The 16026-nt window shown below is 42.5% G+C and overlaps 1 protein-coding gene across 2 annotated transcripts in view; it reads left to right on the forward strand.

Annotated features, from left to right (window-relative positions):
* prss12 (serine protease 12) overlaps positions 1 to 16026 on the forward strand; it is a 103713-nt gene that overhangs the window by 74749 nt on the left and 12938 nt on the right. For both annotated transcript variants that reach the window (XM_078411375.1, XM_078411384.1), the window contains 3 exons: positions 3794 to 3999; positions 8743 to 8821; positions 13087 to 13209. In XM_078411375.1, the coding sequence (XP_078267501.1) occupies positions 3794 to 3999; positions 8743 to 8821; positions 13087 to 13209 (408 nt within the window). The remainder of the gene's footprint in view (positions 1 to 3793; positions 4000 to 8742; positions 8822 to 13086; positions 13210 to 16026) is intronic.

Below are 16026 nucleotides of genomic sequence, written 5' to 3' on the forward strand. Positions count from 1 at the left end.
CAGTCCCTTGCAAGCCTTAGTGCTAAACAGTTCTGAACCTCACAACTGCCTTCAGTTTCCAGCCATTCATAAACAACTACTCTCATTGACATCTTTGTCAGTTCGTGACATGTAAAAGATCCAATATTAGCAATTATGATATTTGGGAGTTCTCTTTTCCCACTCAGGGATTTCTCTGCAGTTTGAATAAAACTGGTAAAAAAACATTTTAAATAGAACCACAGCAGGAAATTCCACCAGATTTCAACAGAGTTGAGTTACCTTTGCTCCAGAAATGAACTGAACTATGCTGCGATTATTTCAGTATTTCCCAAACCTCATTTAGCATAACATTGGGTGGCCCCTTCATATAAAGCTCAGTTAACTATCAGCAAACGTGCTCTGCTCGGTGCGACATTTCACTGAACAATAAGCAGGTACTCCGAATTTCATAAAGAGGTTCTTTTACAGAAACTGTTTACAGTTTTTGGATTTTCACTAAACCATTTGATTTATTTTTGCCACTCAGATGAAGGGTATTTGTGCCTGTTATTTGAATGTCTTCCCATCCAGTCACCGCATCAAGCTGTGCAAGGCCGGATGTTACAGTGCCAGCAGGAAAGTGAAGTTCATTGAAATTAATTCAGATTCAAAAGTTGCCTGAACTCCTTCACTTTCTCGTCCAGCAGTTGTTTTGAATTCACACATCACCCACTGGGAATGAGAATATCAGTTTAACGCGAATTAGTCTCTAATTTAAAAGATTTATTGTGCCTGGGGGACTTTCAGATTGCCTAACATTTTAGGTAAATTACTTAGGGAAATTACTAACAGCCCTCCTACCCTTTCGTTTTGTACCCGGGACATCTGCTGATGATGGAGACCTAAGCTACATCAAGATGAAGTCATAGTGAATATATCTGCAATGATCTGCTTTATCACATTTGGCATGATCTGCTCATGACTGAAATGGAAGGTGTTTATATTCCTGCAAACCACGGACATATGACAATGTGTGAGGGTTTGTGGTAGAATTTCAGGGGAGTGGAGTGGTGAGAGATGACGGAGGAGATGGTGGGGTTGGGGAGAACTCCATATGCAGCAAACATCAACAGTGCCGATATTGAAGGATGCAGACCTCTGAACAGTGAAAGATGTGTTAACCAATGCCATGATGAACTGTTCCCGTGGCAGAGCTTTTGTAGAGATTAGGCTTAATGAGAACACCTCATCACACCCAGGGCAGCACAGTGGCACAATGGTAGAGTTGCTGCCTCATAGCATCTGAGACCCGGGGTCGATCCTGACTATGGGTGCTGTCTGTATAGAGTTTGTATGTTCTCCCCGTAACTGCTTGGGTTTTCTCCAAGTGTTCTGGTTTCCTTCCACACTCCAAAGACCTACAGTTTTGTTCGTTAATTGATTTCTGTAAGTTGTAAATTGTACCCAGTGCCTAGGATAGTTCTAGTGTACAGGGATTGCTGGTCAGTGCGGATTTGATGGGCTGAAGGGCCTGCTTCCACGCTATATCTATAAAGTAAAGTCACCCAGGTGTTTATGACCACATCTAATGTCCTGAATCCTGGAACAAAGATAGGTGGGGAACTAGATAGCTGCACCTTCTCTATGCCTGTGGTTTTCCCTGCAATTCGAAAACTGTAATTCCTTTTGCAAAGGGATTCCCCTGGATACTAGGACAGCAATAGTGTCTGCCAGTAAAGCAGCATTCATGAGTGGAAACTTTACCACAATTACCATGTTAAAAAAAAAGTTACAATAACAACAAAATAGTCACCAACTGCAAGTGTTCCAATTCTAGGAAAATAACTGCAGATGCTGGTACAAATCGAAGGTATTTATTCACAAAATGCTAGAGTAACTCAGCAGGTCAGGCAGCATCTCAGGAGAGAAGGAGTGGGTGATGTTTCGGGTCGAGACCCGAAGCGTCACCCATTCCTTCTCTCCTGAGATGCTGCCTGACCTGCTGAGTTACTCTAGCATTTTGTGAATAAATACCTTCCAAGTCTAATGCATACACTCCATTCTGTAAATGGAGATAGGAATGGGGGGGGGGGGGGGGGAAGGCAGGTGACTGAGCTGTTCTCTGGATTGAGGAATTTCAATGAGGATGTGCCCCAGCTTTTTTGCATTTTAACTTTCACCCTGAATGATCAGTTCTTCAAGAAACCCGGCAGCTGAAATGAGTTGAGGACACTGCCTGCTCTATCACAGGTATGGACTTCCTCATAATCGAAGGCAGGAAGTACTGCCTCAAGAAATCAGTTAATATCATCAGAGACCAACACCACCTTGGCAACTCTCTCATTTCACTGCTACCGTTGGGAAGAAGAACTGGTTCCTGAGAACTGGTGCCTCCATGTTCAAGAACTGCTTCATCCCAATCAACCACGAGGCTCCTGAACCACCCGGCACATCCCTAACTAGAACCCAACCACAGCACCAAACAACTCAGGACTTAGTGTTACGAAGGTGCACCCCTTACTTTGGCTTACACTATTATAGTCTGGTTTACCGAGTAGAATTGATAGTTTAATGTACATTTATTTGTTGTTGTTGTTACGTTTAATGTTCTTGTAAAGCTACAGCAAGTAAGAATTTCACTGTTCTGGCTCCAGTGCCAATGATAATCAAATACTCTTAAATCTTGACTGCTGATTCCAGCAGATAATTTCCTACCCTTATGGTGAAGGAGGAGCAGGACTGAATGTGCCCAGTCCACCAGTTCATCTGTAAAACACTTGACACCCACCCCCACTCTCTCCTCCCACCCCCTCGTCCCCATCCCATCCCATACAGAAATACACTCCCATCTTTACACCCACATTCTTAAGAGGACCATCACCTACACGGTGACACCTCATCATCTCCCACCCATCTGGATTATCCGATCCAGTTCAGAGTCATTTATGACCCCCAAATGAATCCTTCAATCTCCCCTCGATCAGAGGCTCCCTCTGAGCCTTTCTGATCTCTCTATGGCTTTGTACTTACACTAGGTTTTTCTAAACTCTCACTGACAATTGACCTGCAACCCTAATTTTTCCTATTCTCTACTCTGGATGGCCTCCGCTTTCTTTTTCTACCATTCCCACCTGCCCACTGGCATTGGATCCTTGGCTTGCTGCTAAAGTTTACCTCGGCCCAAGGATGGTGATCATCTCAAACAGATGGACTGTGGCTTGGTAACAAAGAATGCAGAATGCATATCTGTGAATTTAGCAGGGTTTGTGTTTGGTCTTGAGATCCAATTTGTAAAATTGGCCCACATGTATGGAAAAGAGCAAACAAAAAAATAAATCAGTGACAGGATGAGTCCTCTTAGCCCATCTGTCTTGATTGATCAACTAATAATGCTTGGTGGTCACAATACTTAGACTCTTCACCCTTCCTTGATTCACGTAATTCCCACTGACATATTTACCAACAGTGAACATCAGTGACACGTTTGAAAACTTCATTTCCTTTTATGCGTGCAAAAAAGATAAAGTCGACAGCTCATTGACTGGAACACATGAATTCCCTGTCCTGCTACACTGCAGCATAATAATGTGAATTCCACTACATAAATCCACTAAGCAGATTGCGGTTTATGGAATTTTTATGGTTAGCACGTGGACATCAAAGTAATCCATCAGTGATGAATGCCCAATGCAAGCAGAATTTTAAACATAATTTAAAGATTGTGACACTTCCATGGAAAGGAACCATGTTAAAAAATGTGTTCATAATGAAAAGAAGCTAATCAAAGTCTGATGTTTTCTGAGTATTGCATGTGATTTTTTTTTCTCTGAAGGGGCACAGCCAAGGCAAGATCATTGGCCTATTTTGGAGATGGTGTGGGGCCAATACACATGGATAATGTGAAATGCACTGGGAGTGAACAGACACTGGAAGACTGTAACAAACAAGATATCGGAACACACAACTGTCGACACAGTGAGGATGCAGGTGTGATCTGTGACTATATTGCCAACAAAGTAGGAAGCCTCAGCATCATAGGTGAATATGCTTGACTTTTTTTTTGATGAGGCTGTTTTTACAAATAAATGCGAAAGAAAAAATGGGAGATGCTGGAATCCTCAGGTAAAAACAAAGTTCTGGAAACACTCAGTCAAGAGAAATGGAGTTAGCTCTTCAGGTTTGTGGGCTGTCATCAGTATGTCATCAACTTGATTTGTTCGCTCTGTTTTCTCTCCACATAGGCTGTAGGAACATATGAGTACATCTGATATACTTTGTTTTTATTTGGAATAGATATGCAGAAGCAAAATAATGTATTTGCTGGAAATCTGACATTGACCAAAATTATTGCTGCTGCTTCTCCCTCTCCAGTCGCTGTTTTGTCTGCTAAGTATTTCTTTTAGATAGATCTAAATGAGTTTCCAGATTTATTCCATTTGCCACATCTTCAACTGTCTACCCACTCGGTGGGGAATAGTGAAATAAAATTTAAAATACGCTCCTAAAATAAGCAATGTTTCAAGATCCAAAAATATCCTCATTGCATCCAAAATGTTTGTATTTAAAACAATTCTTTTTCAACCTCAATTATATTGCAACATAAGTTGTGGAACCGTAAGTAGTTAAAGTTTTCACGTCATAATTATCAACAGCCTTACAGCGCCAGAGACCCGGGTTTGTTCCTGACTGAGGGTGTTGTCTGTATGGAGTTTGTACATTCTCACTGTGACCACGTGGGTTTTCTCCGGGTGCTCCGGTTTCCTCCCACACTCCAAAGACATACAGGTCTGCAGGTTAATTGGCTTGGTATAAATTTTAATTGCCCCTAGTGTGTGTGTGTAGGCTAGTATTAATGTGCGGGGATTGCTGGTCGGTGCAGACACAGTGGGCCTGTTTCCGCGCCGTATCTCTAAACTAAACAGTAAAAGAGCATTAGAATTAGTAGTACCTCTCTATCTCATTCATCCTCAGTTCATTGGTTCGGCTTGGTCTCAGAGGCATAGATTGGGCAGACCGTCAGAATCTTTTCCCCAGAGTTGAAATGTCAAAGAGGGGATAGCTTTCAGGTGAAAGTGGCACAATGTAAAAGAGATGTGCAGGGCAAGGTTTTTTCCCCAGAGAATGATGGATGCCTGGAACACACTGCCGGGGATGTTGGTGGAGCCAGGTACGATTGTGGCATTTAGAATTGTTTTAGATAGATCCATGGACATTCAGGGAATTGAATATATATGAATCACGTGCAGGCAGCAGAGATTAGTTTAACTTGGCATCATGTTCAGCACAGAAATCATGGGCCAAAGGGCCTGTTCCTGTGTTGTACTATTTTATGTTCTATGCCACTTTGCTTCAGCTGACATTTAAGTGCACCTGGTCCATTGAGCAGAGTTTAACAATACTCCAACCATATGGCAAGGTGTTCAGGTTAGAAGAAGCAGTGTAGGACCAGAAACGCAATGCCCATTAATCAAGAAACCCACAGCTATTGCAACCTGGCCCTGCTGTCAGAACTGAAGGAAGAGCATGCTGACACCAGAGAGTACTCTGTGAACCTAGAGGAGAAAAGCAGAAAAAATGTTCAGGTGGAACAGATTTACCTGGCTGTTTGCAATCATGGACACCAGATTAAACGTGTTAAAGTTTCAATCAATGACCCTTTGATCTGAAATGTTAACTCTATTTCTCTCTGCAGAGATGGCAACTGACCTGTTGAGTATTCCCAGATCTTTTTGCTTTTCTCATATTTTCAGTCGCAATATTCGTAAACTTGTCCGCAGCATATGACACTGTAAACCACCGCACCATGAAAGCCAAACTGCAACAAACACTACAGGACTCTCATCTTGTCCAGTTAATCATGACAAAGATGGAGAACCGCCGCTTCTTCCTATGCCTGAACGGTCAACACAGCTGATGGAGACGCCAAAAGAATGGTCTACCACAGGGCAGTGTTCTTGCTCCAATGTTGTTCAATATATACACCAATGATAAACCCATCACCCCGTAAACTAGGTCGTTTCCATATGCCGATGACTTGTGCATCGCAACGCAATCCTCAGACTTCAGCCAGATTGAGACTGTACTATTCATATTCTGCATATTCTGCAGAATATGACAACATACTACCAACAGAATTCCCTGCGTCCAAACCCAACAAAGACGCAAAGCGCAGCTTTCCACCTCCGGAACCGGGATGGGAAACGTCAACTGCAGGTGCGATGGTATGATGTCCTGTTGGAACACTGCGTAGCCCCAATGTACCTAGGTGTGGTCCTTGATCGCACGTTATCATATCGCCAACATGTTGAGAAACCCAAGGCAAAGGTCAACACCCGGAACAATATAATCGAAAAACTGGCAAACAGGTCATTTGGAAGTGACCCAACACCAATCCGCACTGCAGCCCTGGCACTCTGTTTCTCAGTGGCAAAATATGCAAGCCCCGTCTGGAGCCGCTGTAAACATGCACGCAAGGTGGACTCTGCATTGAACACTGCCTGCAGGAAAATCACAGGATGCCTGAAGCCGTCAAAGGTTGAACATCTGTACGAGCTGGCTGGCATCAACAAACCATCTCGAAGACATGATCGGAAAAGCTGCAGCAGAACGCTTCAATGTGGACACAGACCTCCGTCACCCCTTGCACAATCACCAACATGCCAAGAAACGCTTGAAGAGTCGGAACAGCTTCATGGAACTAGAGCCAACCGTGCCAGGTACCAAAACCAAACACCAGATGGCACCAGGACACCACCTGCCTTACACTACCTGGAAAGCCCTAAACTGCCTCCTCACTGGAGTGGGACGTTGCAGACTCAACCTGAAGAAGTGGGGCATCTCGGACTCTGACAAATGCAACTGTGGAGAGGTACAGACAATGGCCCACCTACTGACTTGCAACGGAGAGGCACGCAATGCGGATGATCTCTGCAGAGGCACATTGTGTATAATCACAAAATGCTGGAGTAACTCAGCAGGTCAGGCAGCATCTCTGGAGAGAAGGAATGTGTGACTTTTCAGGTCGAGACCCTTCTTCGGACTGAAGTCAGTGGGGGGCATACCTCCGCAGAGGTACAGATGTGGCACTGGCTGTGGCAAAGCGATGGCAGAACGTCATCTGGCACACAAGGGAAGCGAAGCAGAGAAATGTGATGGAGTTCTCTGTACATTATTGAAAGGATTGGGACAAGGAGCTTTATAGTTGCCAGCCTGCTGGCATGAGAACATTACTGCCGCGCTGCACATGCAGCTTGTGCATTTTTTCAGGATATTGAGATACTGTGACGATACTGAGATTTTATTGTGAACCAAACTACTGAGATTTGCAAGTAGATTACTCTGTACGCAAAGAACGGTTCTAAATTATTCAGTCCAAAAATATGCAGGTTTTTGATAGGCTGTCAGTGTGAGACTCCAATGTAACCAGATATAAATGGGGCTATCATTCAAAAAAGAAGAATTCATCATAATTCCACAGCCTTCTGAAGTCACTGCAGTATAAAATTGGACAAAGTAGATATCTGACACACCTCTGCCTCTTTCTCTGTTACCACCTTGGGCTAAGTCAGGGCTCCCATTCACTTTAAGTGGTACAAGTTCCAGGAAGACCTTAACCTGTGCTCATAAAACCAGGAACCACTTGCTGCCAGAGTCATTAGGTACATTCATTGTTCAAATGCGGTCTTTGTGTTTAAAGAATCAAGTGAGTGAAGAGAATAGAAGAAATTCAGACAGACAAGTTGATGGATGTCTGATGGATATTTGTAATAACTGGAGGAGAATTAGAATGAGCTCAATTACAAACGTTCCATTCTCTCTCCCAATATACTCTACAAATGTAATCTTTTACCAGTTAGCACTATAAGAGTGTCAAATTTATCTCCGCCTCTAGCCAAACTTCACAAACTGTCCATTGACCAATTTTCTGGACATGCATCTCCTAGTTTTCGCTGAAATCAATATTGTTTTCTGTTGCACATTTCTTGGAAAATTGATGGCTCAACAGTAGAAATGACATAAAAGAAACAAAAATAACAACACACAACTGTGCTTTTTTTGGGGGGGGGGTGACTTAGCAATTCTGAATTGAAGTGTAGTGATAAACATGTAGTGATAAACATGAAATGTAGTGATAAACATGTTCCGAACTGGCAAAGTGATCCTTGGGTTAGTAAGGGATCATAAATTATATAACTAGTCTTTATCTTGGATTGTTTTGGATGGTTCCTCAACTTGCAGGGTTCTTCTGCAGACTTGTTTTCAGTGGCAGTACATCTTGTGATGTCACAGGTACTGTCCCACTTACTGATGCCAGCACACACTGTTATCCTGACACAACCTTTGAATGAAGAAATCTTGCCTCAACCAGGTTCAAAAAGATCGTTCTCTTATTCTTTGGTTCTCTGCTTAGTAGCCAGAGGATGCATTCTTCCAGCATCTGTTGGCTGAAGAATTGTTTACATTTCACCCCCCCATTCTTCTAAATCCTTGGGGACATTGGCCTGATCTGCTCAATCTATCCTAATTGGACACACCCTTCCTATCAAATTAATAGGAAGACACACCTAAACCAAGATTTTTTTTGTTGGATACAAAATATGTGATTAGCGGTTGGTGCCAAGGAAACAATGAGAGATTTGACAGTTGAATGAGGTAAAATGGGAATAAAATTGGAAAATATTCAAAATTTGGGTAAAACGGTCAATACTTCAACACTTTTCTTTAAATCTTCAGTATTTCAAAATAAATAAATTTGAATATCATTGCTTTTATATATTTTAGGGTCCACAAATTCCCTCTGTGGCTTACGGTTACTAAACCAACGGCAGAAACGGATAATTGGTGGGAAGAATTCTTTGAGGTTAGTATCGTTGCATTAAGGACAATTCTTGGCTAATTTTATATATATTTGAAGTAACATTGCCAACTCAGCTTGCCAAAAGAAGCCTTGAAATTATTGTCTTGTTGTCACAGTCAATGTGTTGATAAAGCATACGCACAAAAGACTTACTGAAAGGTATGTGGCAGTATTTGAGAGAATTAAAACAGGTACAAAGATCAATTATTACGCCGGTCTATCTAATTTGATCTGAAATTGGAGTCGTAGAGCATACAATGTAGAAATAAATCCTTTGGCCCAAGTCATCCAAGCCGACCAAGTTGCCTGATCAGCTAGTACCGCTTGCCTCTGCCTGGCCTATATCCAGCCAAATCCATCCTATCCATGTATCTGTCCAAGTGTCGTTAAATGTCATTAACCCCCCCCCCCCCCCCCCCCCCACACACACACCAGCTCATTCCATATATGCACCAACCTCTGTGTGAAAAACTTGCCTCTCGAGATTTGCCCCTCAAATCTTTCCCATCTCATATTAAACCTAATTTTAGACTCTACAACCCTAAGGGAAAGACCGTAGTCTCGGCGACTGTTTCGCTGAACGCTTGCACTCGGTCCGCCAAGGCCGACTGGATCTCCCAGTTGCTAACCATTTTAACTCCCCGTCCCATTCCCATACAGACCTTTCTGTCCTGGGCCTCCCCCATTGCCAGAGTGAGGCCACATGCAAACTGGACCTCATATTCCACTACTTGTAACCCAACGGTATGAACATTGAATTCTTCAATTTTAGGTAACCTCTCACTAACCCCCCTTTCTTCTGCACAACCCCCCCCCCCATTGCCTTCCCTGTGCCCAACATGGAGTGACACCTATTTCTCCCCTCCACTCATCCTGCTACTTTCCTCCCTCTGACTTTACAATCCACAACTCCCTAAACCTGTCTCACACCTTCCCTCCTTTCTTATCTCTGGCCTCTGTTTAAGCCATCTGCCTATCAAACCCTCCCACCCTCGCCTCTGTCAACCGATTACCTGCCACCCTGCCATGCTCTGTCCTGCCTCTCCTCTTTTCCAGCTTTCATCTCCTCTCCTACAATCAGTCTGAAGAAGGGTCTCGACCCGAAGCGTCACCTATCCGTATTCTCCAGGGATACTGCCTGACGCGCTGAGTTACTCCAGCACTTTGTATCCTTCTGTGGCTTTTATCCATGGCCATGTGATTTCACAAACCTTTATAAAGTCTCCTACACTCCTGGGAAAAAAAAGTCCTTTCTAGCCTCTCCTTATAATTTAAACCCTTCAGTCACAGCCACATCCTTGTAAATGTATTTGTACCCTTTCCAATTTAATGATAGCGTTCTTAGACCAGGCCAATGAGAACTACAAACTGTACTCCAAATGTGGCCTTTCCAATGTCTTGTGCAACTGCTGTTCTCAATGCCCTGACCGATGAAGGTAAGTGTGCCAAAAATGTCTTCATCACCGTCTCTAAATGTATCACCACCTTTAAAGATCTACTGTATGTACCAGCACCGCTAGGTATCATTCTACAACACTCCCTAAGGTCTACCATTTACTGTGTAAATTCTGCCCAGGTTTTCTGACCAAAATACAAAACCTCGCTTATATCTGAATTAAACTGTCTGCCATTCCTCAGTGCATTTGAACAGCTAAATCAATTTTAAATGCTTAATTAATGATAACATGATCAGAAAAAGCATATTATAAATGTTCTACTTGAATTACATTCCCTTTTTAAACTAAAAAGCCTTTGCAATTAACTATATTTCTCCTCTATGTCATATTTTTCTGTCAACATAGATGGTAATGTGGCACATAGAGTCTGTGCCAGATATCAGAGCAGTGAACACAATCAATGGAGCTGCTGGAGATATGGTTATTTTAAGTTCCTAGGTATCCATATCACCAGAAACCCATGGATGACCAATGAGGTCCACTCCTGATGAAGTCCAAGTCTGAGGTGTTTCAAGGCCGGAAGCACCAATGTACTCAAAATCTAGGCATCACCTTAGCAAAGCCATGAGGGATGCCAATTGGCAATCTTGAACTAAGCCATTGTCACCTACTATCCAGACAGACACCTATCAATTTGGCAAAGCTTGTATATTATATTGTTTTCAATTTTGGTCACCCTGAAATGGGAATGATACCACTAAGCTGGTAAAAGTGCAGATTTTTTTACGAGGATGTAGACTGGACTCAAGTAATAGAGAGAGATTGAACAGGCTAGGATCTTAGTCCTTGGACCATAGAAGACTCAGAGGTGATCTTATAGAGATGTATAAAGGGTGATATATAGATATATGAAATGAGCTGTATTTGAGGCAGATACTATCACAATGTTTAAAAAGCATTTGGACAGATATATGGATAGAAACATAGAAAATAAGTGCAGGAGTAGGCCATTCAGCAACTTCGAGCCAGTACTGCCATTCAATATGATCATGGCTGATCATCCAAAATCAGTACCCCGTTCCTACTCTGGGGATAAGATAGGTTTATAGGGATATGGGCCAAACACAGGCAATGGGACTAGTGTAGATGGGGCATGTTGGTTGATGTGCAAAGTTGGGCCAAAGGACCTGTTTCCACACTGCATATCTATATGACTATGTGCATGCAACTCTTAGTTTTTGTTGATATAAATATGAGTTTCTGTTGCACGTTTCTTGGAAAATTGATGGCCTAACAGTAAAGGAAAAAGAACCCAATGCACAGCAGTGTTTTGGGTGATTTTGAAATTGTGCACTAAAGTGTATCAGAAATTTAGTGCTCCAATATTTTGATGTTAATCACACAAACACAGTGATAAACATGTACCTAACTGGCAAAGTGATCCATGGCTCAGTAAGGGATCATACATTATATAACTTATTCCTTCATCTTGAATTGTTTTGGATGGTTCCTCAACTTGCAGGGTCCCTTTGCAGACTTCCTTTCAGTGGGAGTACATTTTGTGATGCCATAGGCACTGACTGCCCCACTTACTGATGCCAGCAACACTGCTATCCTGTCATATCTAAACCAAGATTTTCAATTACAAGTTGGATACAAAATATGTGATTATCTGTTGGTGCCAAGGAAACAATGAAATATTTGACTGTTGAATGAGGTAAAATGGGAAGAAACTTGGAAAATATTTAAAGTATTAGAGATATCTATCATCACAAGGGGAATAGATGTTGAATGTTCAGTCTTTTTCTTAGGTAGTGGAATGAAGAACGGGAGAACATAGGTGTAAGGTGAGAGAGGAAAGATAGGAACCTGAGGGGGTAACCTTTTCACACAGAGGCTGATACCTATATGGAATGAGCTACCAGAAGGAATGATTGTGCCAGGTACAATAACAACACATAAAAAACATTTAGACAGGTGCATGGATAGGAAAGGATTAGAAGGATATTGGTCAAACATGGGCAAATAAAGCAACATACATAGGCATTTTGGATGGCATGGACAAGTTGGGCTAAAGGTTCTAGTTCCACATTGTATGACTGCGATGCAAAACCTCTATTGGCACTAGGGTTCAATGAGGATTTCAAACTACACATCAGGGGTTTGAGTATAAGATCAAGTTTAACAATGTCGGCACAGTGTCGCACCACTTCTGGTGATGCATTTCAGATAAGATGTTTAATTGGGGCCTAACCTGCCCCATCACAGCATTAAATCCCCTGAGGCACTGCTTCGAAATGATGCAGGATATATTTGGTCTTAGTTTCTGAGAATATTTATCCTATAAATAACATGATCAAAAAATAAATTATTTGGACCATTTGTCCATTTGCGGAATTCTCTGTACAACTGACACAAATAAAAGTAAGATATGCGTGTTTCTTATGTTCGAACATTGATACCGATGACACCAGGGATGTAGTAATTCAATGACCAGAATGTGCTTTGGGACTGTGCAAGGCTTTGAAAATGCATTATAAAAGTGTATTACAAAATGTATTTTGCCACTTTTGTACATTGCACCTTGGCACATTACAGTGTAAATAGAAAAACAAAAAGCCAAATAATATATGCTATTTGAAATTAGTTCTTCCGTTTAGTAGATAATGAAAATGCAATTGAAACATATATTTTTCTATGCTGATGTAAGCTTATCATAGCAGCAACAGATGAGATCACAACACACACCTGCAAGGGTAAGATTTTCTGTTAGGTGTGGGTGACAAAATCCGTGTGCCAGCCTTACTGTCGTGTTTGCTGGGCGCCCGGTGATTAACGTCTTTTTAATGTTTGGCTTCCTGCCTTACACAGGGGCGGGTGGCCTTGGCAGGCAGCCATCCGACTGAGATCATCCCACAGAGAAGGGAGATTGCTGTGTGGTGCCACAATCATTGGCAGCTGCTGGGTCCTGACTGCAGCTCACTGCTTTAAAAGGTCAGTCTTCTAAATGAAATCATTTAATCAACATAATTAAAAGGAGATAATGATCTTTCTCTCCGGAGGACTATTGTAGTCTCGTATAATTTGCTGCAATAGGTTTTGACTGGCTCGATGGAAGGCATATTTCTTTGGTAGGTGTTGCAGGTGTTCATCCATATATGTGTCAGATTACTCGGAATTAATGGAGTTTCTGCTGAAAGGATCACACAGATGGGAAAGACTCTTCTCGTTTGCAGCAAGACTTCTCAAACAATTTCCGCTCCAATTTTTTTTTAGGTAATATGGATTATCTTGCAATAGGAAGAAGAAGTGAGGACAATAAGGGCACAAAATGTTTCTGGTTCTAGACTATTACCAAGAGTGGCTCGGTAGCACCACCACTGACCAAGTCCAAACGGGTAAAGCTGCAGGAGATGATGAGAGAACTATGATAAGGGAATCAGTGATGAATAACTCAACTCTTGATACCTGAATGTCACAATAAACCAATAAATCAAGGATGTAATCCAATGACAAAGTGCTGGAGGAACTCAGCAGGTCTGCGAACATGTGAGGATGGAACGGGTAGGCGATGTTTCAGATCGGGAACCTTCTTCAGGCTTTCCATTTGAATGTTACTCCAACAATAACTACAAAGCTTGACGTCATTCAGAACAAATCAAAAGTGCTGGAGTAACTCAATGGGTCAGGCAGCATATCTGCTGAATATGAAAACACATTGACTGAAGGAGTGGATCTGACAGAGAATAAAGTATTCAGATCTATTGCAGCTTTGGGTGAGTGCAGCCAAGGAGTTGCGGGAGAGACAGAACAAGGGCCTGCAGGTGCTGGCACAGTGCAGAGAGTGCAGAAGGCAGGACACGGAAGGAGAACTGTGCGAGAAGTGGTGGATTAAATGTAGGGACTTGAAACCCTGGTTAGGCCCGAACAAGTACCATGTTCTCCAGAAATACTGCGTGACCCACTGAGTTACTCAAGCACTTTGTGTTTTTTTTAATCAACTAGCTTGATTGGCACATCTATTCACAAACATGTACACTCCCCACCTCTAGAAAAGGTGTGTTATACTTAAAAGATGCAATGCAAATAAATCCCCAAACATGTTTTTTTATCAGCCCCCCCAAACCTGCAAATAACCTGCAGGGACAAATGCACTGCTATTAAAAGAACACGATCTTCTGCAAGTTCATTTCTATTTTGTATACCATCCCAACTTGCAAAAATGTTGCTGTAACAAAATCCTGGAACTCCCAACCTAAAAGTGTTATGAGAATACCTTCACCAGAAATACTGCATCTGTTCAACAAAGTGGCTCATCAACACCCATTCAAGGAGTACTTGAAATAGGGAATAACTGCTGGCTTCACCATGGATGCCACAGCTCTTCGAGAAATAATAAAAAGATAGCTGTGAGATCAATGTTATTTATCAAGACCAGGGTAGGGACTAGGATAAAAGATGACAGACAGTTCATACCTTGTACATGATATCATCTTTAGGTCCGGCATCATATCTACTGTACCAATAGACTCAGCCCACTGTTCAAAGCACCACTCGCATAGTACTCACTTACCAACAATATATCAGTCACGCCTCACACCCAACTTTGTGCTTTCTGTGGTTTTATGACACACCCACATGTCACTAATTGCATGCACTTCTCACAATTCAGCTATGACAGCTATCACATGAAACACCCACTCACACAAACTTTGCTCATAGTTGCATTGTAAGGTAGGAGGAAGCATATGATCGTTGGGGCCAAATGTGATTACATCCTCTCCCTCCAATTGAGAAAACAGTGTCGGACATTTTTGCGAGGGGCCATGACTTGGCTCGTGGCTCTTTATGACAAAGGCTCAAGGCTCATGGTTTCCTTACATCTTATTCTCCTTTTATTTTCCACTTCTTCCCCTTTCCACCTCATCCCTTCACTCTACAATCTTAGATGAGTTGCACAACTCTGAGATAAGCAAGCAGATCTTACATTGCATTTACCACACCATCTCCCCACCCCATGCCTCTCTCCACCATTAAACTGTCAGCGTGCTTTTCCTCTCACAGATAGTCTAGGATCTACAGTCTGGTTAGGCGGTGATAGAAGAGAGAAGAAAGAGTGAAGGAAAAGACTCTCCATTTTCATTCTCAACCAACAAGTCAGATACTGACTCTGCATCTTTCAGAGGTTGCGTTGGAGAACGGGTTTGCAAGTGAAAGTTCATGAGGCAAGGGATGGGCCGCAGAGCAGGGGGACTGCTGTAGTAAATGCCAGATCATGAGACAGATATGATGCACATTGATTCTGACTCAGAGAATATTTATTCTCCATTGATGATACACTTCACAGTGTGTAGTTCTTTCCTACACAAGTGTGTAGGAAAGAACTGCAGATGCTGGTTTAAGTCGAAGGTAGACACAAAATGCTGGAGTAACTCAGCAGATCAGGCAGCATCTCTGGAGAGAAGGAATGGGTGACGTTTCAGGTCGAGACCCTTCCTCAGCATGGAAGTGATGGGCAACTCCTGTCTGATGCACAAGGAGCCCACCAATGTATGATGATTAATGTTGCAGCTTCCACTGCACCATAATTATAGGTCAAATACCATCTTACACTGCAGTTACCACTGGCATTTAAGCTCAGACATCTGTCATAATGGCTGTAGACATCGGCGTACTAAGGAGTGTTTAGGATGGCACAACAACTAACTACTGAGGTTGCAGACGAGCAGTCTGAGGGAAGTGACAGCTGCTCTGTTGAGCAGGAGTCTGCTGTCCTCTCTCAGAATGACAAGCTCTGTGATCCAGCCACTG

The sequence above is a fragment of the Rhinoraja longicauda genome, chromosome 1 (genome assembly GCF_053455715.1).
Source record: "Rhinoraja longicauda isolate Sanriku21f chromosome 1, sRhiLon1.1, whole genome shotgun sequence".
Classification (NCBI taxonomy): domain Eukaryota; kingdom Metazoa; phylum Chordata; class Chondrichthyes; order Rajiformes; family Arhynchobatidae; genus Rhinoraja; species Rhinoraja longicauda.